Source organism: Haplochromis burtoni, unplaced genomic scaffold (genome assembly GCF_018398535.1).
Source record: "Haplochromis burtoni strain Fernald_Lab_line unplaced genomic scaffold, NCSU_Asbu1 Contig_91, whole genome shotgun sequence".
Lineage (NCBI taxonomy): Eukaryota > Metazoa > Chordata > Actinopteri > Cichliformes > Cichlidae > Haplochromis > Haplochromis burtoni.
Window position 1 is genome coordinate 1,507,450 of NW_024582452.1, and position 23,078 is coordinate 1,530,527.

The following is a 23,078-nucleotide window of genomic DNA, read 5'->3' on the forward strand; positions in this document are numbered from 1 at the left end:
CTCTTACTATCAATGGAACTACTTGACATTAGCAGCTAGGCAACTCTAATCGTATTAATTCCGGTCAAATTAATAAATGTTTTACAGCATTTTGTCCAGTGAAAGTAGATAATCTGGGAAATAACAAGAGAAAATCAAGGAATATATAATGCTTTATTTATTTCAGACAGAAGCCACTTGCAGCCTGAATATTCACTGAATATTGCGCTGTAATTAAGGGGCAAAAAGACAACGCAAAATGAAACGAACAAACAAATGAACGAACATGACCTGTTTATTCCTAACATCTGAACGTTACTTCCATAGTCCTTCGCTGGTTACTTCACAGAAGGCGGTGTTAATAAAGTTCGTACAAAACGGAAACGGAAATGCGTATGCTGTGTTAGCAACATTACCAGGGAAATTAGCCATTTGATGCATCGTACCTCTTACTGTAGGTGGTTACGTATTTATATAATCCGTAGCTACTGCGTTCATTAGAATATACTTTTGTGTACTGGGGTATATTATATCAATCAGGCATGTGTTAGCCCCCGCTAGCTTCTAATTATCGTTAGCTTAAATTGACGGCCAGACTGTTGCCGCTGCTTTGTTGACGCCTAGCTGCGTACAGGGTATGTGCATACTGGTTTGTTTGTTTTTTGTAAAGTTTTTATCCACACACTGCTATTAATACTAATGTACCTAATTTCTAGGCTAGCTAGCTAAAACAATTAAGTAATTTAGCCAATTGTAGCTAGCTTTTTAGAGTTGGGGTAAGCATCTCATCAACTTCTTTGATATTTGCAGAATCTAAAGTGAAATTAGTAAAATGGCAGACCCTGCACGGATCAAGAGTGATGATGCACTTAAGAGGACATCTCCTACCGACGAGGAGCACCTGAAGTCAGAGGAGAGTGAAAATCCTTCAGCCACAGAAAAACCTGCAAATGAAAACCTAGAGACATCGTCGCAAGATCAGCCTAAAGAAAATAAACATGTGAGTTTCGGAGCGTCATTTGCATAAGTTATTCAAGAAAGAGGTTATAAAAGAAAAAGTGGGATAAGTAGGGCGATGAAGAAAGTAAACAGGAGTACTGGAAGGCTAGACGCACTGCATAGGCTTGTAGTGAGATGTATGTGAGGAAGGAGAAAAATAACTTGAATCACTGGTAGACGGAGAAATCAAGATGGAAAGTATTTGAAGAAGGTTATGGCGATTAAGGATAGAGATGGAAATATGGTAACAAATGACCCGTGGATCTAGAGAGAGGAAATGATTGGGTGCCAAGGGAGGATTGCTGTTACAGCATGATAAGGCAGGAGTGGCAGAGAAGTAGGGAGCAGATAGAAGAGAGGTGGAGATATGTGTTGGAGAGAAGAGGAATCAAAGTCAGTAGAAGCAAACAGAATATATGTACTTGAATGAGAGGGGGATGGGCTTAAAAGTGAAGATGTAAGGAGCTGAGGTACTGAGTGTAGATTAGTCTATAAATATATGGGCTCAGCCATCCAAAGCAATGAACCGTGCAAAACGGAAGTGAACAAGGGAATGCAGCCATGGTGGAGCGAGTGAAGACGCTTGTCAGGGGTCATTTATGCCAGAATGATAGCAGCAAGGGTGGAAGGGTTACACGATGGTAATGAGACCTGCAATGATGTGTTGTTTGGAGACAGTGGGGGTAACAAAAAGACAGGGGGTGGAGTTTAAGGATGCTAAGATTTTCTTTGGGAGTGACCAGTATGAACAGGGCTAGACATAAGTATATCAGAGGGTCACCTCAGGTTGAGTATTTTGGAGACAAAGTTGGAGAATCAAGGCTGAGATGGTTCTAATACTTACAGAGGAGGGATGGTGGATTTACTGGACAAAGGATGTTAAAGATGAAGCTGACAGACAGAAGGTAAAGAAGAAGACCACAGAGAGGTTTATGAATGTAGTGAAGGAGGACATATAGGAGTTTGGTGTATAATAAAACAGGATGAGATGCAGGCAGATGATCCACTGAAGAAACCCCTAAAGAGAGCAGCCAAAACAAGAAGACCCTAGACAGTTGGTTGACAAACTTAAATGTACTGTTTCAGTTCCATTTTAAATAAACATTGTATTACAGTAAAATTAATGTTACATTAAAAATCATTTAACTGACCATATGTATGCTAAAAAGTTTAAACCAACAAAAATCCTAAAACCTGAATGATCAGATTTGAATTTTTAGGCTGTCATTTGTGTTTTTGTTATGTGGTTTCACAGTGGTGTCTCTGTCTTTGTAGTATTTCTGAATAATTTTGTCTTCCACTGGATAGGAAACACCAGGGGGAGAAGATGAGGAAGAGGGAACCTCTGGCCAGCCTCCTTTGAAAAGGTTAAAAGTGGAACCTGAGAAGAAAAAGGAGAAGCGGCACAAGGTTGATGAAGATGAAATACAGAAGATGCAGTAAGACGACCTTTTTAATCTCATAGATCATCGTTCTTATTCTTGAAATCATGTAATTTGCGAAAATTCGCCATAACTCCATAACATTTTCAGAGTTTTGGTGTCATCATTTTCTGAAGAGCAGCTGAATCGCTATGAAATGTACAGACGTTCTGCATTCCCGAAGGCTGCCATTAAAAGGGTAAGGTTTTTGTTTTGTTTTGTTTTTTTTAATAATAATAATAGAGGAAGTATTAAAAAACCCTGAAAATGTTGTATTGATTTGATGTCTCTTATTTTAATATTCTAGCTCATCCAGTCAATAACAGGATCATCTGTGTCCCAGAATGTTGTTATTGCCATGTCTGGTATTGCAAAGGTCTTTGCTGGGGAAATTGTCGAGGAAGGTTAGTTGGAGGATTTAAGAAAACCGAAGTCACCCAGACTACGAGGTTGTATGAATTATAGTTTCATGAGGTGTCTTTGCCTTTACAGCTCTGGATGTTTGTGAGAAGTGGGGAGACACACCACCACTTCAGCCCAAGCACATGAGGGAAGCAGTGAGGAGGCTGAAGAGTAGAGATCAGATTCCCAACACAAAGTACAAGAACATTCTCTTTCACTGACACACCTGAGCTGCAGATTGTATGAGGATGACAGATAAATGCCAGTAATTTAATAAGTGGTGCAGAGCATATGGAAAACTCACCATGAAGCCACTTAACACATCTTGCAGCCAAGTAGGCAGTGACTGCAGTCCTGAAGAGCAGTCAAGGCAGCTGCTAAATAAAGCTGAGTTGTCATTCACCCCTCAAAGTCGAGGTAAACGTTTTTCTCATCATTAAATTGGTTGCAACTAAACAGTGAGAAATGATGGTTTTATTTAAAACATGTTTTATATTTTAATAGTCAATGTTTCTTTTTCTTTTTGACTGAAACATTTTAATGTGATTAGGACCAAGCTGAAAATGCAAACATCATTTTTAGTTTGATTCCATATTTAAAAGCCTTCGAATCATTTAAGACCCTTCTTCTCTGTAGCCAATAGTATTAGTTGTTTGACCATGAACTGGAATTGGAAATAGTTTGGACTCAAGACAGACTTGATGGAAAAACTGGGTGCTTGACATTTGTTACTTCAGTTTATATTTTTGTGCAGGTTGTAAACAAGAAGATAAATTCTGTTTAAACTGTATTTGTAAATATTGTACTTTGAGATTAAAGTCAAGTTTGCATTATACTAGTAAAATGAGCAGAATGATACTTTGAGTTTTTTGCTCAGACAGCGCCATAAATTCTCTGATACATTGCAACATACAAACATGCATTCAGCTGAAAAAGATAAAGACAAAATGTGTTTAGCAATTAATTATTTATTTATTTTTTTACTTAAATTAATCTCTACATACTACGTTTGGTTCACAGAACCAGTTTAAAATTAGTCTTAATTAAGTGATGAAGACAATATAAAATTCTATTTAATCCTACACAACTCACAAAAAAAAAGTGTCCAAACATTTGCATCACTTAGAAAGATTTCACAATTACTCCTCCAGTCATTTGAAGTGATTTACATGAAAACAAGTGCAATCTCCACTATACCACACAGGTGCAAGTAATCCACAAGGTATAATCAACAGAACATCACTTCAGCACATGCATCTAGAGAGAGAGCACACCACACTCTGGAGTGAATCTTACACCACTCTTTGTCCACTTCCTTTCTGCATGGCACACTGGGGAAAAAGTTAGATTTACATAGAAACCCTGGCCTGCTCTGGAGTGCAAATAAACTCTGGTGTAACAGGTAATGAGCAGATTTAACTTAAAGCACCAGTTTTTGTTTTTTTTGTGGAACAAAAATGCTACTAAACATGGAAGCCTGACTGAGGAGAAAGAAACTGGGTAAACCTCAGAGCTACATGATGCATCCAGCACGGCACGTTCAATTCCGTACCAATATATCCGTCTACTACAGGCATGCAAAAGCAAACACCAACAGCTGAGAAATATCACATCTCTAAGTGATAATGAGGTTAAAAGGCAGTCTATGTTCTATTACATGTATAGATAGAGGATATTTTGAGTTATACAGGTAATTGATCACCCCGTGAACTAAAGAACTCCACATCAAAAAAGTGTAGTGTTACGGTTCTTTGTCATGTTTGTGGATAAACTTGAGTGTCTATTGCTTTGACATCTAACATTCCTCTTTAATAACATAAAATGTCAGTCACAGGCTGTAAATTTGCTAAAGTGCAAATTGAAATTGTAAATTTGCACTTGCTAAAAAAATTAAAATGATAAATAACATTTTAAATGGAGTGTATGCTGGCAAGTCAACACCACCAGAGGTCTCAGAAGGACCGTTATGAGTTTAAGTGAGTGGAAGATTTCTGTGACAGCTGTGCAACCATTAAACCCCTGCCAAAAGGCAAAATAACAAAACGCTAATTTAACATTAAGACACTTTTAGATAAAATGTGACTGACAGCTTCATGAAAAGTTTACCCAACCAGTCTTGGATAAACAAGTCAATCGCTTCAAATCCATGTAACAGATTTGTGGATAATGGGAAGGGACAGAAATTTAAACTTGCAACTGGCCTGAAAAGATCATATCTGCAGATTAGGATTAAATACAGTTAAATATGAGTGTTGTAGTAAATCTGACAAATATACATTACATTATCGGTACCATAGTTCTTATAAATGTCACCTTCTTTGATTGATATGGCTTGAATACAATGTAATAAGTCAAAGCTTAAAAACAAAACACAGGCAGTAAAACAACACACAAAATGAAGTCAGGTCTATGATGTCAAATCACTACACACAATACAAGTGTACAGAAGTAATAACACTATCAGTCTGAGTTGTTTCCTGGTAAGCTACAAAACACAAAGAGCACAGGTATTATACCATTGCTAGCTGGTATATTCTCAGATGTCTTTATGCCAGAGAACTGGACTGACAAATCCAATCAGGTCAATAAATTGAACCTTGTGTGCAACCTCTCTACCGTCAAGGGAAAGGCACATTGCCTTCATTGGACATTCAGCCACAGAGCACATCGTTTCACAGTACCAAAGAAGCATAATCAACATTTTGCAACTAAAAAAAAAATATATACATATAACACTGGGGAATGATTCAGCCTCTATGCGTAACCATGCCCCCCTGTTGATCAAATAACCAGGTGGAATTTGAAATGAATCAGGCTCTCCATGAAAGCAGTGGAGGTATGCTTTTTCCCCCCCTGCTTTTAAAGTGCTTTTTTCCCTACTTGTCAAAACACATTTTCCACCAAGTGGGAAAAAAACCCCACAAGTTTACTTTACAATTAACAAAAGTAATCTTTGTTACTAAGTCTAGCTCTCTTACTGTCAGTATGTATATGTGCTACATGTAAATTAGCACTGTTCAGGCAACATGCTTGAGAATATGTTTTGTGACGTATTGAGATGAACTAGCAGCTGTCTGGCAGTGTCAGTGCATGTGAAAAGAGGTTTTGGCTTGTTTTATGTGTGTAATACTGTTGTAACGCAAATACTCACTAGAGAGAATTAAAGCTTAATAATATGTACCTTTGCATGCTGCATGACAAAACACTAAAACCACACAACAAGTTTACCGTCCACACTTATTTGGATGAGAAATAACCAGAAGAAGAAGATCTGTTTACAGCAGTGAGGATTATCTAGACCGTTAATGTACCTATGTTAGTTTACCAACTTCCCCATCCAGTAATTGTTATAAGTGGCTTTTTTTTGTAATTTCATAAATAAAACAAAGGAAGTAATCCAAACAATCATCTTGGATTCCTCTTCTTTTGAGACATGTCTGATGTCCAGACATGAGTGAGTCATGCTGGTTCCCGACATTCAGCCTGACCAATCCCATCAGCATTCTTCAGCAGCGACAGATTCAGAAGTCAAGCACAATGAAGTTCAGAGGGTAAATTTGGGGTCATACTTCCTGACTTCCAGCAGGAGGCGCTCTTTCTCTCTGAGAGCCTGAGTAAGTGCAGCCTGTACCTCACAGAGCTGTGACTCCAGTGGTTGTATCTGCAACAACAGGATTAATGGATTAGTTAGCTACAGACCATGCGGGCTGATACGTGATTCTGAAAGCACTACCATTACATAACTCTGCATTTAAGACACATCGCTGTAAGTAAGAGGGCACTAGTTTTACACCTGTATTTAAAAATTAATAGTTAATCTACCTGAGCTGAGTTTTAAATATCTTGACCCCACTAAAAATGAATAAAAGTCAAAGATACACACACACACACACAAATTTGAGCCCCAGAAAGCAGTACATTACAGAGCAACACATCATTATATACACATTACCTCACTATGCTGTTGAACAGCGAAAGAGTTGTTAGGGTTATCCCCACCAGTTTCTGGAAAATGTCCTAATGCTTTAGAGCCTCCACCTCCAGCTGCAGCCAGAAAGGAAAATAGTGATGATCAGTTTCTGTTCATCTTTCTTTCGAACTGTGACAGCTGATACTCTATAGCTGGGTCTTTGTGGTTTCAAGGTTCATGATCAAGAATCTAAAATTCATCATGGTGAACAAAATTCACGTTGAAAAGCGTGCTTTTCTTGCTCACCTCTGACTCTCATGATGCCATTATCACTACGCTCGAGAACCAGCTCATCTACAATGAATGTGGCTGGAACAGGTTGGGGGGCTGTGGGGTATATTCTGGGGCCATCATCCTTGAAACAAAAAATAATTAATGAATTAATTTTAAAAAAAGTTCTTTTGAAAGGTTAACGTTGAAAATATTTTAGTGGAGTTTTTGTGACTCAACAGATACCGACATCCAAAGCAAACACTTCACATGCCACGAGGACAGAAAGACACTTACCTTCATCGTGATGGTGACGTTGCTCATGTGCAACTGCATTGGCTGACCGTCAACGCTGAATTCATCTTCAAGGAAAGGACCAATGTTAGTAACTGTTGAGGCTAACAACTCAGCCTGACAGTCTTGCACTCTCACATCCAGAAAGCCCAGTGATTCAGCCAGAGCAGAGCGCCGAGCTGCAGTTGGACCCATTTCCGCCCGCATGCACAATGCTGGAGAGGCACTGCTACCCTCCCTACTCTGCTTCTGGACTGGCAAAACTGGTGCTGCACAACAAAAGAAAAAAAAAAGGTACATTTGTAAACCATTCTGAGAACGCACACAGAACTCAGGTTCCAGCATGCTCTCCCAACATTAACTAATCTAGTTCAATATTTTAGGCTGAGCTAATATGTCCATACAGTGCTGTGAAACCCTCCTTACTAACTTCTAGGTTTCTGGATATTTGTCATATATGTTTCAGAATAAAAAACCTTTAATGTTAGAGAAAACCTGAGAAACTACAAAATGCAGTTTTTAAAAGAGGATTTCCTGTATTAAGTGAAAAAGTATCTAAATCTACCTGGCCCTTTGAGAAAAATTTACTGTCTCCTTGTGCCACAAAACTGGTTGTGCCACCCTTGACAATGGGAAATGTAATCAAACATTTGCAATAACTCACAATGAGTCTTTTACAGCCACAGTGGAATATTTATGAGCATGAATGGAGATTTAAGGTCATATCAAAGCACTAGGCCACTCCAAAACCGTTTTTTTTTTTTAAAAATTCATGTTTCCATCAATTATGGCAAGTCGTCCAGATCCAGTCTGTAACATCAGTGCACAGAGTATTTTCTCAAAAGTTTTGGGCATCATCAAGATGTTTTTTGCTAAAGGTGAGACAAGCCATTGTGTTTTTTTGTTGTTGTTGTTGTTCAGTAGTGGCTTTGACCTTGGAAATCTTCCACAGATCCCATTTTGGGCCAGTTTTTTTCTTATTGATCTTAAGCTGTTCTGGGTTCTTTTGTGACTTCTTGGATGAAAATTGAGTATTCTTGGAGTAATTTATAAATTTAAATTAAAAATGTAATTTTACTTTTTTTAAAATCAAATACAAAACAACATTTTGTATTTACTTGGATTATCTTTGTTTAATATATTGTTTGATGTGGTTAATATTAAAAAAAAAAAAAATCCGGAAGGGGACAAACACTTTTTCACAGCACTGTATACAGTCCCTGTATAAAGTATGTTTTTATGGGTTCATTATGAAGGATTGTTTATGAGCCAAAAAGCTATTAAAGAAACAGAACCTATTCATTTTTGATTTTTCTTAAGCCCAATCACACTAAGAATCAAACATAATTTTGTTTTTTTCTGAATATAATTATCAACCCACAAACAAGTAAACAGGAAAAGAAGCATGTCATGAGTAAACATTAAATGAGGCCATGGCATAGATGAACAGGGGACTAAAATTATTTTTCAGCATGACAGATAATCGCTTACTTTGAATGACACCAGCAAGCACGTCTGACTGTCTGACATTACCCATGTGTACAGGGGTAAGAGTTTGCGCTTCAACAGCCACAACTTGGTCTTCTCCCTTTACCTCAATGGTACAAGATGTTCCACTCAGGATCAGCAACAACACTGAGGACTGTACAACAGCACATCACAAGTTAAATTTGAACTAAATTAAATTCAAATTTAATCTACTTCTGAAATTTGTTATATGATCGCAATAACCCACCGTGTCCTGAGAGACATCCTCTGTACTTTGGGACAGGGAACTGCTAAGATCAGCTGATGAGCCTCCCTCTGTCCCTGGGGCTGGGCTGCCTCGACTGCCAACAGGTGTGCTGTTAGGGCGCATGGACTCCATTCCTGATTCTGGAACAAGAAACAAAGTAATGGTAGATGCCACTTGTGCATGTTAGAGAAATGTATGTAGAATCTTGGTACTATTTAAACACCTGAGTCCAAGAGGACAACAAAAGTGTCACTGATATCACTATCCACAGAAAGATTTTCATCAGGCAGGCTGCCATCCAAGATAGCACTGTCAAAGGAATGCTGGGAAGGAGACGGCTTCATGGATTGTTGACGAGACTCTTCTGAACGTTGAACCTGTTCCCTATGAACATACAGACACAATCTGTGATTAAGGGAAATCCAATGAAAAACATGAGGTGCACAGACATAAAAAACAGCATTAAGCAGGAGAGTACTAGCGCTTACTTTGCCTGTGGACTGAACAATTTGCTCATCCCCGAGCCACGACTCAACATGCTAAAGGCATCTTTTGTTATTGAAAATGCCCCTTTAGTCAGGTCCAGCGAGGCACTAATGGCATCTTTGGTCACATCCTTGGTGACATTAATGGCGCTTGACAGCTCTCCCTCAAGGCTGAAGGTAGACGGTTCTCTGGAGAGTACTACAGACTGTCCGGGTGAGAGGGGAGGAGAGGGAACAGGAGCCTCCAGACCCTCCTCCACAGCCTCACAAGCCTCCTCCACCCCTCCATCTTGTTCATCTTGGTCAAATCCAACTGTATTGATGGAGGAGATACCATTTTCTAATCCACTGTCCTCAAGAACAACATCAGAGTGATGAGATGGGGAGATGTCAGAGTCACTTATGGGGCTGTCTGTTTCAGGAGTGTGGGGGACGACTTCTTCAGGCTCTGTGCAGGCTGGTGGTAAAAGCAGACCCAATTCCACTGAGTCCACCACAAGGGCAAGGCAAACTGTAGCCATTTTTGTCTTCTGGTCATGAGCCTGCTTAACATCTCGTATATCCCGGCCCAACTCTGCTCCCAAGCGAGCCATTGCATCTTTCATCCTGAGCAGTGCAACGTACTGATAGTGGTTGAGCCACATCTTCACTGGTGTGATTGTGTGGGCCAGGAAATGGACCGAAGCAAGCGTAGCCTCTTGCTGATGAGGCTCCTGCTCTGAAGAAAGCTGATGGGTTTTGCTGGGACTGGAGGAGGAAGACAATGAACCGCTTTTAAAGGCACATGGCTGACACATCCACACAGACATGGCAAAGGGCTCAACAAAAGGCTGAGTTTTGCCTTTGGGGAATCGCCGTGCTCCATCAAAGCCTAATGTAACATGGGACAGACTGAGAGACCACATGTCCTGGGATCGCAGCTGCTTTCTGTCCAGAGGCTGGGGCTCCATCTCTTGAGCATGCTGAAGGAAGATGGAAGGAATGGGGTGGAAGGCACTCAGGTCTCTGGGGTAAGGGCAAGGTGGTGTGGACTGGAAGAAGGTGCAGCTGGCAAACTTTTCACATGTAGTATTGAGGTCCACATTAGACCCATGAGGGCAGTGGCGGGTGTTGCTGAGAATGATCTGGGGTATAGTGACAGAAAGAGACTGAGGACGTTCTGGATGATCCAGTATGGATGAATCCAAGGGTATTATCAGCTATAAAAATATAAATAAACAGAAAATTACTGGCTCAAAATTCTATACAAAATACAACGAAGATTGGTAACAAAAAAAGACCAAAACCAGAAAATATTAGTACACTATAATCAGTTGAGTATTCACCTTAAGTTGAGCTGCATCCATGCGGATGTCTACGTGTTCATCAGACTTGTTACTGTCTTGTAAATGGTAGAAGGCTTTGACCTGGTCCAGGGTGTGTAGGAGACCCCTGGTGAACAAATTAATCCATAACACACTAGCTGGGTCAACACAAAGCTGGAGGCTGTTTAACTGGGCATACAGGTTTGAGGTGGGCACTGCAAGAAGGAAAATATGGGAAGTCCAGACACATCCAGAATTAGACAGAAATTAAACCAGCATTATTGAATACAATACACATAAAATGAAGTAATCCTTCTGTGATATTAATGAAAAAAATAAAAAATAAATACCTGGTAGATTGGGATTGTCAGGAAAGTAGTATTCAGTAAACTGCAGATGAACTGCTGGTATGTTGTCTGGTAAATGCAGCGCTTTACGGTTACAGGATAACAAAGACTGGGTCTTTTTGTTTTGTCGGCCTCTTGTAGACACCTAAATGTTAAGAAAAAAAAGTATTATTGGAAGTATTGATGGATTTATATTTTGACTAAATTGCCTTATTTGAAATATATTAAGAAGCAAAATATTCTGAATTACTAGCCAGATGTAGAGGGAGGTTTAAGAAAACAGAACTAAACCACCTGAGTCTGAACATCAAATGATTTCCTGTCCCAAATTTAAACTAAACACCAAACATTTACACAGTTTCCCCTGGGTGTCTCTTGCTCTAAAAATGAGGAAGTACAAGTGCCTTGAACTAAAATAACCCTGGATATTTTCTTTCATGATGAAAAGTGTAGAATATCTGAAGTGAAAATGCAGAACAAGCATGACTGAGTATTTCAAAGTGGCAAGGGGTTTTCTCTGTTCCAAATGAGTGGCATTACAGCTGACAAAAGAAGTCACATGTATGTGATGGGATTTTTGTGTTGGTGCTGAGGTATTCTACCCACATTTCATTAATCGTTTTGCCTATCACACTAACGATCATATTGATGCAGTAATAGTCATCATCGTCTGTGAAGGTTCTCAGTCATCCAGGTCATCGTAGTCAAAGGAGCTTGCAAAGAAAAGCGTCTGGACTTCTTTAAGTTGCTTGAAGACGTTTCATCTCTCATCCGAGAAGCTTCTTCAGTTCTAAGGTCAAATGGTGGAGAGTCCCAGATATAAACCTAGTGGGAGTGACCCCCCACAGAGGGACAAAAGGACCCCCTGATGATTGCAATCATTGCAATTATATCACTATCTTATCTATTACCAAAGTTCAAGAAAGCAACCTGACGCCCTGAGCTGACGTACCAATATTTTAGATTGACCATGTCATGTGGCTGGTGTGAAAGAGACACTTGGTTCCTCTATAAGCCCTGCCAAGCACGTGACTCCAAGACTACAAACTGGCCAGAACCTTTTGCGGTTTGAACCAACTGCAAGGCCCGACTGCTTCTACTTAGGATTAGGGAATTAGTAAGAAGAGTAAGGCTTCTGTTAGAGCAAGTAAATCAAATGAGACAATGATAAAAACTTGCCTGGTGAATGTCAACATCATCCATCCTGATCACCACGCAGCTAGATCGCAGCCTCTTCAGTGATGATCCCGAAGCAGCTGAAGTCTTGCTGGCTGCCTGCTCTTTTTCAGACGAGTTTAACTTGGGACTTGGCTGTCCATCTGAAATATATGACTAAATGCTCAGTTGCAAGCTAAAATAGAGTTCTCCATAAGAATTTGTGACCTAAAATGTGTTATTTTTTTGGTGAATGGTCACCATAATATCTTTTAATAATAATTTATAGTAGGCCGTTGTGATGAAGGAGGTAAACAAGTAATTAATCTACCGGTGTGCATGAATAATGTTACGCAGTCATATATATATATCTATTAAAAGCTATTAAGTGAACCTTGACATGAAGTTGTTTTATAAGATGACTGTTGCTAATATCATCAGCACTGACTTTTCACTCCATCTATAAAGTTTTTATCTTTATTTAGAGCTCAATCTAAACTAAAGTTAAAGAACTTTACCAAGATAAGCAGTACCTCAAGTATTACTCATACCTTGTGCTGTTTTTGCAGGGGAATCCTTGGCTGACTGGGGAATTTCAGTATGTGGTCCAGGGATCCCTGAAGCTTCAACTCTTCTCTGATACTCTTGCAGTAGTTTCCCAGCCCACTGTGCGTGGGCCTCCATGGCTCCACTGTGACGTTCCCAGTGTCGACACCCATCAGCTGTGCAAGAATAGCAACAAGAGGCAGTTGTGATTCAGCAGTCATGCTACAGTTAAACTAGTTTTAGAGATTAAAATTTGTTGTACTATGTAAACAGCTACACAAAACAATGATGCATATCAGAAAAAATATGGATCAACAACAACAACAAAAAAGACAAGGTCATTATTTTCAATAGTAGAGCGTAGAAAACAATACAGCATGCCATAAAGTTTTTTTTTTAAAACAAACAAACAAACAAACAAGCAAAGAAAATCCAGAGAAACCATTAAAGCTGAAATCTAAGAATCTAAAATAAGTAACGTATTTATATACATTTTAACCTTTATTGTACTTTTTCATGATATTATTTATACTACATAAAGATTTCAATGATATATTTTGCATGTAAACTGTTCCTGCTCTGTGAGGCTGTAAAGTGATAAAATGGTAACGTCAGAAATGACACAACGTGAATACAAACATCATGATGTTAAACAGGTATAATGGCCATCACCCTGGTGTATCAGCATTCCAACAGTGATAAAAAAAACCCTAGACATATGATACGTTCAGCAGTAGCTGGTGGGAATGTCACATGTTTTATAAGTACATAATGACAAAAGAACGTATTAGACAAATAAGATACAATCAATGTATTTTATTTATTTATTTTTAGTTTGATCTTCTGGTTGCATTACATGGCAAGTCAGAAGACTCTCAATCGAAATCAAAGAGGTCCAAGGCTCTTATTTTTTATATAAAATTTAAAATGCCTTTATTTTCATGGCACGGCCATGTTTAACCTATAAAAACTCTGCTGTGTTTCTGCATACAAGCCTTCATCGAGGCGTTAAACATTCAAGAACACACTGGATCTTTTCTAGAAGTCAAGTACTAAATGACTTGACTTCAATAACAGTAGTCCAGCTACATTACAAACCTTTGGGATTGACCACATGACAGATAAAAGACTTCTAAACAAAGGGAAGGTTTTTGGATTTTTTTATTATAGGCCACCAAATACCCCAACTTAAACGAGGATTTAATTTTACTGCTTTTTAATAAACTTTGTTTGTCGTCTTCATCATCATCATCATCGTTTATTTGTATAGCACTTTAAGAACACACCAGGCAGACCAAAGTGCTGAACAACACAGATCAAAACAACTACCAAATTAAAAATACCATAAAATCATTACATATAATAAAATAAATAAGAAGGTGTCAGTTTCCTACAGAGTTAAAAGCCAGGGAATAAAAATAGGTTTTCAATCTGGACTTAAAGACCTGCACTGATGACGCTTGTCTAATTTGGAGGGGAAGGTTATTCCAGAGCATCAGAGCCGCAATTGAAAAGGCACGGTCTCCTCTGCATTTCAGCCGCGACTTAGGGACCGACAGCAGCAGCGCGAGCGAGGAGGAACATGTGGCTTCAGCAAGTCAGATAAAATGATGTCTTATAAGATGCATTCATTTTGGCTGTGGTTGGTGCTGCTGTGCCAGTGTTTCTTTGTGACAGCTGGAGTGACACAACATAAAACTCCAGTCAAAGATATTTGTTATCACGGCAGTGGTTACAACACCAAGCTGTGAAACCCAGTTTTGAGTGCTGCCTTCTTTAGTAAGAGATGCTATCAAGTGATGATGATGATAAAAACTTAGCAGCAGACTAGAACCAAGGACATAAACATTTATACATTTTTGCATCACCAAGCTTGTAAGTGCCAAGCTAACACTGGTGTAATTTTACAGCTGGGCTTCATTCTATGTTTTTTGTAGCCCAAAACTCATTATGGTTCATTCTGTCACTGCACTTTCTTGCAGTGGTAATCAAACAGCTTTGGAGAGTACACACAACCAAAGCCACAAATGTAAAACTAATTGTGGTTCCAGTGGAAAAGTCATTATAAGACCTTCTAACCTATGCTAAAATAAATGGCCTGCATTTGTATAGCGCTTTTCTAGTCCCTAAGGACCCCAAAGCACTTCACACTACATTCAGTCATTCACCCATTCACACACACATTGGCGATGGCAAGCTACATTGTAGCCACAGCTGCCCTGGAGCGCACTGACAGAGGCGAGGCTGCCGGACACTGGCGCCACCGGGCCCTCTGACCACCACCAGTAGGCAAACAATAATACTGCTCAGTGTACTTTCAGTATATATTAAACTGGTGGGCTGAATTATCGTCAGCCAGAGCTACAGAGTTAGTGGGGCTAAAAAGTGTGAAGGAAATTTGAAATTTATGCATTTATGACTTAAACACAACTTTTTAAGAGACTGCAATTTTTCCATAATGTATCAGTTTAAATGAATCTTAACACAACAGAGATGTTTACTTGATTTAAATCTACAATTCAAAAAGTAAAGGAGTCAATACTTTTAAAAGTCAGTGTTCACACGCTGTACAGTATAAATACACACTATGTGCACACATCTGCTCATCTTTCATAATCATGCACTGTGTTAATGTTGATATCTTCTTATATTTACTTCAAACAGGTATAATTCTTAATGACACAGATTTTCTTTTTTTAAGATCCTTTTTAAGAGGTTTATTTACTATAATGAGCTCCAAGGGTGACTGCTGTTCTACATTCAACATTTCAGTAATTCCATAGAGGAACAGCACTGAGAACAGTCTCCCATGCCATTAGTCTGCTTGCAGTAATCCTCCTAAGAGCTAGTCCCAAATGAATGCTGTGGCTTTAGTGGGAGGAGCACAGAGCCTCAGGGTAAACTGCAGCTAAATGAGTCAAAGAATCAGTCACACTCACCAGGTCTGTGGACGGGATAGTAGTCAAAACCTAGCTTCCTGAAGGTCAGCTGCATGGCACCCTGCAAGCCTGGTGGGGGAGGCTCATCTATGTAATATCACATGACAAGAGTTTTAAAACCAGCCTGACAGCAATTACTCTTCAAATGCTGAACAATTTCATATATTTAAGTGATTACCATGTGCAGACAACACAGAAAAACTTAGTTACAAGACAGCAGCACATGGTAAGACACTTCCTTCTAACCTTCATCCATTGAAGAACTGTCATTGCATATGTGTAAGTCCAAGCGTGAGATGAAGGTGTGGTAAGAAGACTCTTTGACATCAAAGAGATCAAAGTATTGGCTGATGTTGCTGGGGGTGCCTGTGGGAGCCGGTTGGGGTTCTGTCCACAGACTCTGGAGGCTGGGAGATGGTGGGGCAGTCTAAACCACAGAAGAGGCAACACATTTAAAATGACCAAGATGATGATTTAACAAAACTGGGAAAAAATGTCTTACAAAAGTAAGTTTTATCAAATATCAGTGAATGTTTCTTTTCTGTTGTTGTTGTAACATAACTTGCTGAATTACTATATCCACAGATTTAAAAATTGGAATTCTTTATTAATGATTTACACTATACGTGGGAAAAAAAGTAAGGAAAGACCTGCAAGGATTCGGCAGCCATGCTTTTCCTCTGCTGTGCAGATTTCTCCATTGCTTCACTGAGAGATTTGGCATAATGGATGATGGCTTTGAGCTGAGTGTCTGTCAGCACCCACAACAGGTCGTCCAGAATGAAAAGCAGCTTTGACGCCAGCACATTACAGTCCTTTATCTGGGCAGAACAATGATGACATAAGGACATTTTATTTATTATTTTTTTTTTTTATTGATGGTTTAATGTTTCTGATCTGAAACCAGTTCTCTGTGAGAAAAGCAGATGAAGGCTCAACTACAATCTTACCCTGCGTTTAAGAGCAATGCGAATGCGCCCCTGGTTGGTGATGAGCCTTAAAGGGGTGCTACTTAGGTCTTGGTCATCGCTCTCAATGGCATCTGCCTCAATACGTAGAGTTTGCCAGTTAATTTCTTTGAATGTCAGCACCTGAATGGGAAAATATACATATAAACCCATCAAACTATAACCAAATAAAATAAACAATGCGAGACTTGTTGTAATGGTAATTTTTGAATGATTGTTACCAAGGAGAAAAGGGAACAGACATTTGCTTTTAACTGGATTACAAACTCTCATTCTAAAAGGCTGTTTATCCCAAAATAGTCTGCAGCTACCAAAGACCAGACCATGTGACTTGATTACACACCACAGAAGTCATTTACAGCAGGCTTAATGAGCAAACACGATTTCTGTGGTGGATCATTATTTTCAGTAATACATTACACGACTAAAATGGATCGTGCTGAAGCTATGTCGGGAGGAAAATGAAAGCGTTTGTGTGTATAAAGTACCTCTCCTCTCTTTGGATCAGTGATCCGGGTGTAGCGAAGATCACTACGTTGCCATTTGGGGTTCAGGCTGTTGCCTTGTAGCTGCCAGAGCTCAAAGGACGCGTGGAAGGCCTTAGCCTGGACCTTGATGGTAATTGAGTTGATCCTAACAGACATACCCTCTACTACTTTTTCAGCAAAGCCATACTCGCTGTAAATACACACGACATGGGATGCAGTACAGTATTACAAAACAAAAATGTTTCTTTAGCACAGAATTTGTGAAAGCTTACCTCTGGCCTGCTGTTATAGCTATGGGAGAGGGGCCATTGGGTGGTCGAGGTTCTTCACATGTCCTCATCTCTACCTCGACCTTGTCTAAGAACTAAACATAAGAGGAGACACAAACAGTCAGAATACAATTCAGCAAGCAAATTAGAGATGCAGCCAAAATTGAGCATATAAATATAATAATCTTTATATGCTTATCAGTCAAATAAACAGTACAATAGCAAAACAGGATATTGCTAGTGTCTTCCTAGAGTAAGGTTATTTTGGATTAAAGATGAGAAGGAAGCTAAATGTTGCAGAAATGTGCATGAGCTCTGAATAAGGACCAAAATAACACAATTCTTACCAGGCAGATGGGGCTTGTTTTCAACTTTGTCCATTGTATCTGAAAAGACAGGACAGCAGGGTCAACAGTGTCAGTCACAAGCACTTGCTGCAGCATTCTGTGTTTTTGTCATTCGCAAGCACATAGTGAGAAGCAAGCTCACACATTATGACACAGCAGCTGTGACCAAAACTGACACGCTGTAATATTTCTGCACAACAAATTAACTGGGAAACAGTAGTACTAGAAATAGTTCTAAGCATCATCTCTGTCTAGCATGGTAACTGAAGTGCTACATGTCACAGGCAACAGATAGCAGACAAGCATATGGTGTGTTAGGCTGCTGCTGACATTTGGTAAGTAGCACTCAAAATAAAGAAGGCCAATATTTATAGGAATGTCAATAGATGTGGTCATATACTGACATACTGAACAAAGCAACATGCTGACCTGTTAGTGATCCTAACAGTGACCCTACAGAAGAACTGAGGAAATCACCACACGCAACAAAGTCCATCCTTTGGGGACCATGAATGTCTGTACAAAAATTTATGGCATCTAACAAATGCAGTTAGTAACTTAGGTGACTAACAGATCAATCATCCGTTATTCCAGAGAGTCATACCAAAAGCAAAGCTGATTAAAAACAGTAACCTGATAATAATTCTTTGCTCAATGGTGCAGACATTCTTCATATTTGTGTGGGCTGCAAGGTTGGGTCTGGTGCATTTTTGAAAACAGTAAGACAATTTGATAAAACTAAATAAGTAAATGTCAGCAAATAGCTGAGGAAAAGAGACGTTATCACCCAGAGTCAGCTGGGTGAGCTCATTGTAAATATTTATTTGCAAAGGCATTCATTAAGTAATTTTTTAAAATATGTGTTAAGATATTTCAGATAAGATAAGATTTTTCAAGGGAAACTGCCATTCCACTTGAAGGTTGTTTGGATTTTTTGGCAATACAAATCCGACATCCTGAGAGCTAAATATACACTAGCTACTGTATCTCAGGATCACTCTAGCCTGCAGGCTTTGGTGTCCCTGTGAATCATGGCTTGCCTGTCTATTATCAACAAACAGTAATGGTTTGAAGGATCACAACATTCACAGCAGTGCCTCTAGTAGTGCTCATCTTTGTGGTTCTGCCACTGCTCATTTCCTCTAAGATTCAGTGGACTATGAATGCTAAAATCTATTTCTGAGACACTAATAAACACCATATACTTTTGTTGAATTAAAAGAAAAAAAGAACTATGAGACAAACACATGATGTACGTATCCGATGTGTGACAGGTTTGTTCTACTATAGTCTTCTTTGAAAAGCACATCAACTGTTAGACCATTTACAGGGATCAATATTAACATACCCTGATGGCAGCCTTGTTGCAGTAGACCCGGGTTACAGCCAGCCATGTAGGCAGGTCAAGCATGTTCTGCAGAACCTCTTCATCAAGCTCGAGGTTGGACAACTGCCCCTCCCCCTTTAGAGTACTCAGATTGATTTTGTCCGGGGACAGATTCTTCGTAAACCTAAACAAACCAGTTCAAATATAATGTTTCAGAGTGAATACATACAGAATAAAACTGGAAAAAGTTTAAATACGATACATCTAGGAAACACCAGCATATGCCACTGATGATCTGTGAGACAGAAATACCTCAAATTGAATAATGCAAATATGGAGGCAAGATGCTTTTGAAGTAGTGCAACTGGATGACTCATCCTGAGAAGCACCAGCATTCTTAATAAAGTCCTCCAGCTGCACTCCCATCTAGAGCACCCTCTTCAAAGGGTCTAAGGTAGCAAGCTCCAAAAGCCAGGAATAAAAATTCAACCAACTCAGGGTAAATGTAGCAGAAATAGCAGAAAACTGGAATATTGATTTGTTTTTGGGTTTTTTCCACCTACATTACATGGCTGAAACACCACTCTGAAAAATGTGTGTGACGTTTCAATTATCAGCTGTGAGACATTGCTTAAAATGAGGACTAAATGGCATTTCATTAGAGCTACAGATTGTAGCTCACAGTTCAGGATGTTCTTTAAACTATAAAACTTAGCATCATCTGATAACATGCTTTTCCTGATAAACGTGAGAAGCCAGTGAGCTCCAGCTTCTTTTTTATATGAAGCAACAAAATAATGGCTCATTATCTATTGCAGAAAAAACCCGCTCTGCTGCTTTTCACATTAACCCCAACAGACATCAGTGAGTCAAGCCTGGGGCGTACACCTACTTCATATGGCTGAAAATACAATACAACTTTGAAATGACAGTCCAAAGTTCTTCAGGGTTGTTCATACTTATCCAAAAGCCCAACTGCTTAGCTGTACAGTTACAGAATACTAAATTGGTTAAACAATAAACAATGTAGTTCACAGTTAACTAAATGGTTAACTTCAATCTGGCTGAGGAAGTCAAGTTTAATCAATTATATGCTTGTTATGCATGTTTAACTTCTTGTCATTACCTTGAATGCAAAGTAAGCAGAATATGATTTGACCATTTATGAAATGACCACGATGTTACAGGATAAGTGCTTTACTGAGTCAGATACTCACAAGGAAAAATTAAAAATCTTAGTGAACTACAGAAAAAAACATTGAAAATGCTTTACAACATGGGTTTTCAAAGTGTTGACAACTCTTAGTTAAGAGCTGCACAAAACAAACACATTTAGCAAATAGTGGTTTGTGTTAGTAATTGCCTTTTCCCATTTATGGCTTTTTAATTATTAGTTAAGTGGCTTTTACACTTCTTGACACCAGCTGTATTTGTTAACATTCAGATGGTTTAGTCTGCTTTGATGGCTACAACAAAATAGTCTGAAACTGATGACTATGGATGAAATGTACAGAAGTGCCTTATTTTCGTGATTGCAGGGAGCATATAACGTTCCCATGGGCCACCACTGTCCAGCAGACTGCACTTTGAGGTTTTAAGTGATTTACATCAACAGCAGGATGAAAAGATGAAATTGAAGAGATGATTGGATCATTTGCTATCACAGAACAAGCTATGGCAAGCTGGGAATGTGCTTGCATGTCAACCTTTGATGTCCACTCTGTCCTTTCTTCTGCAAATTTTGCTTTAATTATTTAGTGACAGAGACAACAACGAGGAGAATAGCTGTTAGTCAAATGCAAAGCCTCTAACTGAGCAGACATCCACTGTCCAGGCTCATCAACTTTACTCTTTATCCCATTTAGCTTTTGAGACCTTTTATACACATTTCTTCATTGCTCTCCCACCCAAATTCATTTCTTAACAACTGTAAGCAGTTGTTAAGCAATAGCTGAGAACACATTCTCCAACACCACCACCTAAAAAAAGTTGACTGTGCATCACAAAATCGGAGGCTGTCTCCTGAGGAAGTATAATCAGGTCAGATGTAAAGAATACATTGTTATTAAGTCTGAAAATAAGGTGACGTCTGAGACAGGGATATTCCTAACAACTCTAATAGCAAACATGGACTGATAACAACAATTCATTCATTTATTACGGCTTAGGACAGACATGCTTTTTATCATCCTGATAAATATGTCTGCAGGACAAAGATAGATAAAATGACGTGTATTTCCACCATAACATTGCCGATTTAGAGCTTTGCTTTCCCTTTCCCATGCTTTTTATGCCGTGAAGATGAGATTTATTCATGCACTGACAATAAACCCATTCAATATGAATTTTTTTCTTTTAAATAACTGTCAAAACCTCATTCCTGACCCCTGTATGAATAAAATACAGACATTCATTAACTGTAGATCGAGTGAATTTTGTCAAATCTGTGTTACCATTATATTTTCACCCCAGTGAACGCTATAGCATGGACATAACCGTTTAAAAAGCAAGGCAGTATGTAGTATATAACCCTGTAAATAACATACACATGATTGGGAAAGTAGATTGGCATCCTGTGTCGTTCACTGCCTCTTTACACTTTCTAACCGTTATTTGCAAGTCGCTGCTTCAATGTGGAGCACTAAACCAACGTGGACATCAAATTACTCTGACTACATGCAGATGATAAATCGCAGCCAACTAACCTTTGCTGTGGTTGTGAGCAGTAACGTTGCAACAATACAGCTGGGCTAACTGGCTAACACTAACCCGAACCTGACACTTACCTTGACAAATGTTTCAGGATTTGCTTTTTAATAATCCCAGCCATTTCTGCGAGCGTTAGTGTCGAAAGGTGTCGGCAGTTTTCCTACATATATAAACATATGTTAGCTCGCAGGCACCTCTATATTGTACACAGCACTAGCTGTGTGCATCTTCTTAGCCGCTGCTGGCACAGCACGGCACAGCACAGGCTAGCCGCTAAACACCGCACAGAAGCTAACCTCCTTTTTCTCTCACACGCACGCGCACTAAAAACAACTTTAACGAGAAATCGCAACCTGCGCCAATGACACAATGCTGCCCTCTGCTGGATATTCAAGGGAAGTGGGAAGACAAGTGGCTTTGAACTGAGGCTGAACGATCCCACAAAATATTGAATTAAACTAGAAATAAATATCACAGTGAGCGATTGGTATTGCTTTGACGTTATGTGTTACTTGTTAACACACAAGCTTACATTTTATATGTATTAATATATATTTAAAACCTTTAAACACAGATTTTGAAGTTTAAAAAAATCATTTAAAAATATGGCATTATAGTAACTGCATATATTTTTTAAAACAAAACTTCAACTAGGCAGAATGTTAATACTGAAGGATATGACCTTGTACAACAATTACAGTGGATATTGCATTTTTATCTTGTACCTAAACAATGGCTCTCTTTCCTTTCAACAAGACCACTGTGACAACAGTGCTTTTCTACTGGGAAATGTCATAATGTTTTTCCTGACAGCTTACTGATATGCACAAATAAGGCAAAGTAATACAAGGCACATTGGGTGTTAGGTAATGTGAGGACTGGTCCCCGACTTCCTCATTTCACTGTCAAATTTAATTTAGTCATTTCTTTGTCCTCTTGTCTTCTAAAACAGTTGTATAGCACCACCCATGGCACCATCAGATATGTATCCATCCCCTTGCGTTCAACAGTAGCCCCAGTAGAACTTTGGGAAACACTCATTTAAAATTGTGTTATATTTGTAAAAGACTATTTACATGGAAATTGGAGCTGGGTTATATTCCAATATTGACATTGTTTCTTTGTTTAGGGGTCCATGTACAAAATACGATCTACAGTGTGCTGTTTGCTTGCGGGGCGGGGGG

At 39.1% G+C, this 23,078-nt stretch overlaps 2 protein-coding genes across 3 annotated transcripts; one reads left to right on the forward strand and one right to left on the reverse strand.

Annotated features, from left to right (window-relative positions):
• Positions 1 to 337: 337 nt before the first annotated feature.
• taf11 (TAF11 RNA polymerase II, TATA box binding protein (TBP)-associated factor) lies at positions 338 to 3,203 on the forward strand. 2 transcript variants are annotated; one of them, XM_005926226.2, is made up of 6 exons: positions 338 to 433; positions 790 to 979; positions 2,287 to 2,417; positions 2,511 to 2,598; positions 2,707 to 2,803; positions 2,892 to 3,203. In XM_005926226.2, the coding sequence occupies exons 2-6, from the start codon at positions 812 to 814 to the stop codon at positions 3,020 to 3,022; spliced, it is 615 nt and encodes a 204-aa protein (XP_005926288.1). In that variant the 5' UTR covers positions 338 to 433; positions 790 to 811; the 3' UTR covers positions 3,023 to 3,203. The 2 variants fall into 2 exon arrangements, with proteins under 2 accessions (XP_005926288.1, XP_005926287.1); XM_005926225.3 differs by having other exon boundaries at positions 344 to 614.
• A 555-nt stretch (positions 3,204 to 3,758) lies between these two features.
• On the reverse strand, positions 3,759 to 22,204 carry uhrf1bp1 (UHRF1 binding protein 1). Its single transcript, XM_005926223.2, has 21 exons — positions 21,972 to 22,204; positions 19,207 to 19,369; positions 17,859 to 17,897; positions 17,515 to 17,606; positions 17,243 to 17,432; positions 16,737 to 16,877; positions 16,437 to 16,607; positions 16,033 to 16,213; positions 15,787 to 15,873; positions 12,853 to 13,023; positions 12,326 to 12,465; positions 11,150 to 11,291; positions 10,821 to 11,014; positions 9,499 to 10,694; positions 9,234 to 9,394; positions 9,011 to 9,150; positions 8,767 to 8,917; positions 7,279 to 7,544; positions 7,018 to 7,126; positions 6,754 to 6,845; positions 3,759 to 6,462 (listed from the first exon to the last, which is right to left on the reverse strand). Exons 1-21 carry the CDS (start codon positions 22,013 to 22,015, stop codon positions 6,346 to 6,348), a joined length of 3,987 nt encoding a protein of 1,328 aa, XP_005926285.1. The 5' UTR covers positions 22,016 to 22,204; the 3' UTR covers positions 3,759 to 6,345.
• Positions 22,205 to 23,078: the final 874 nt, after the last annotated feature.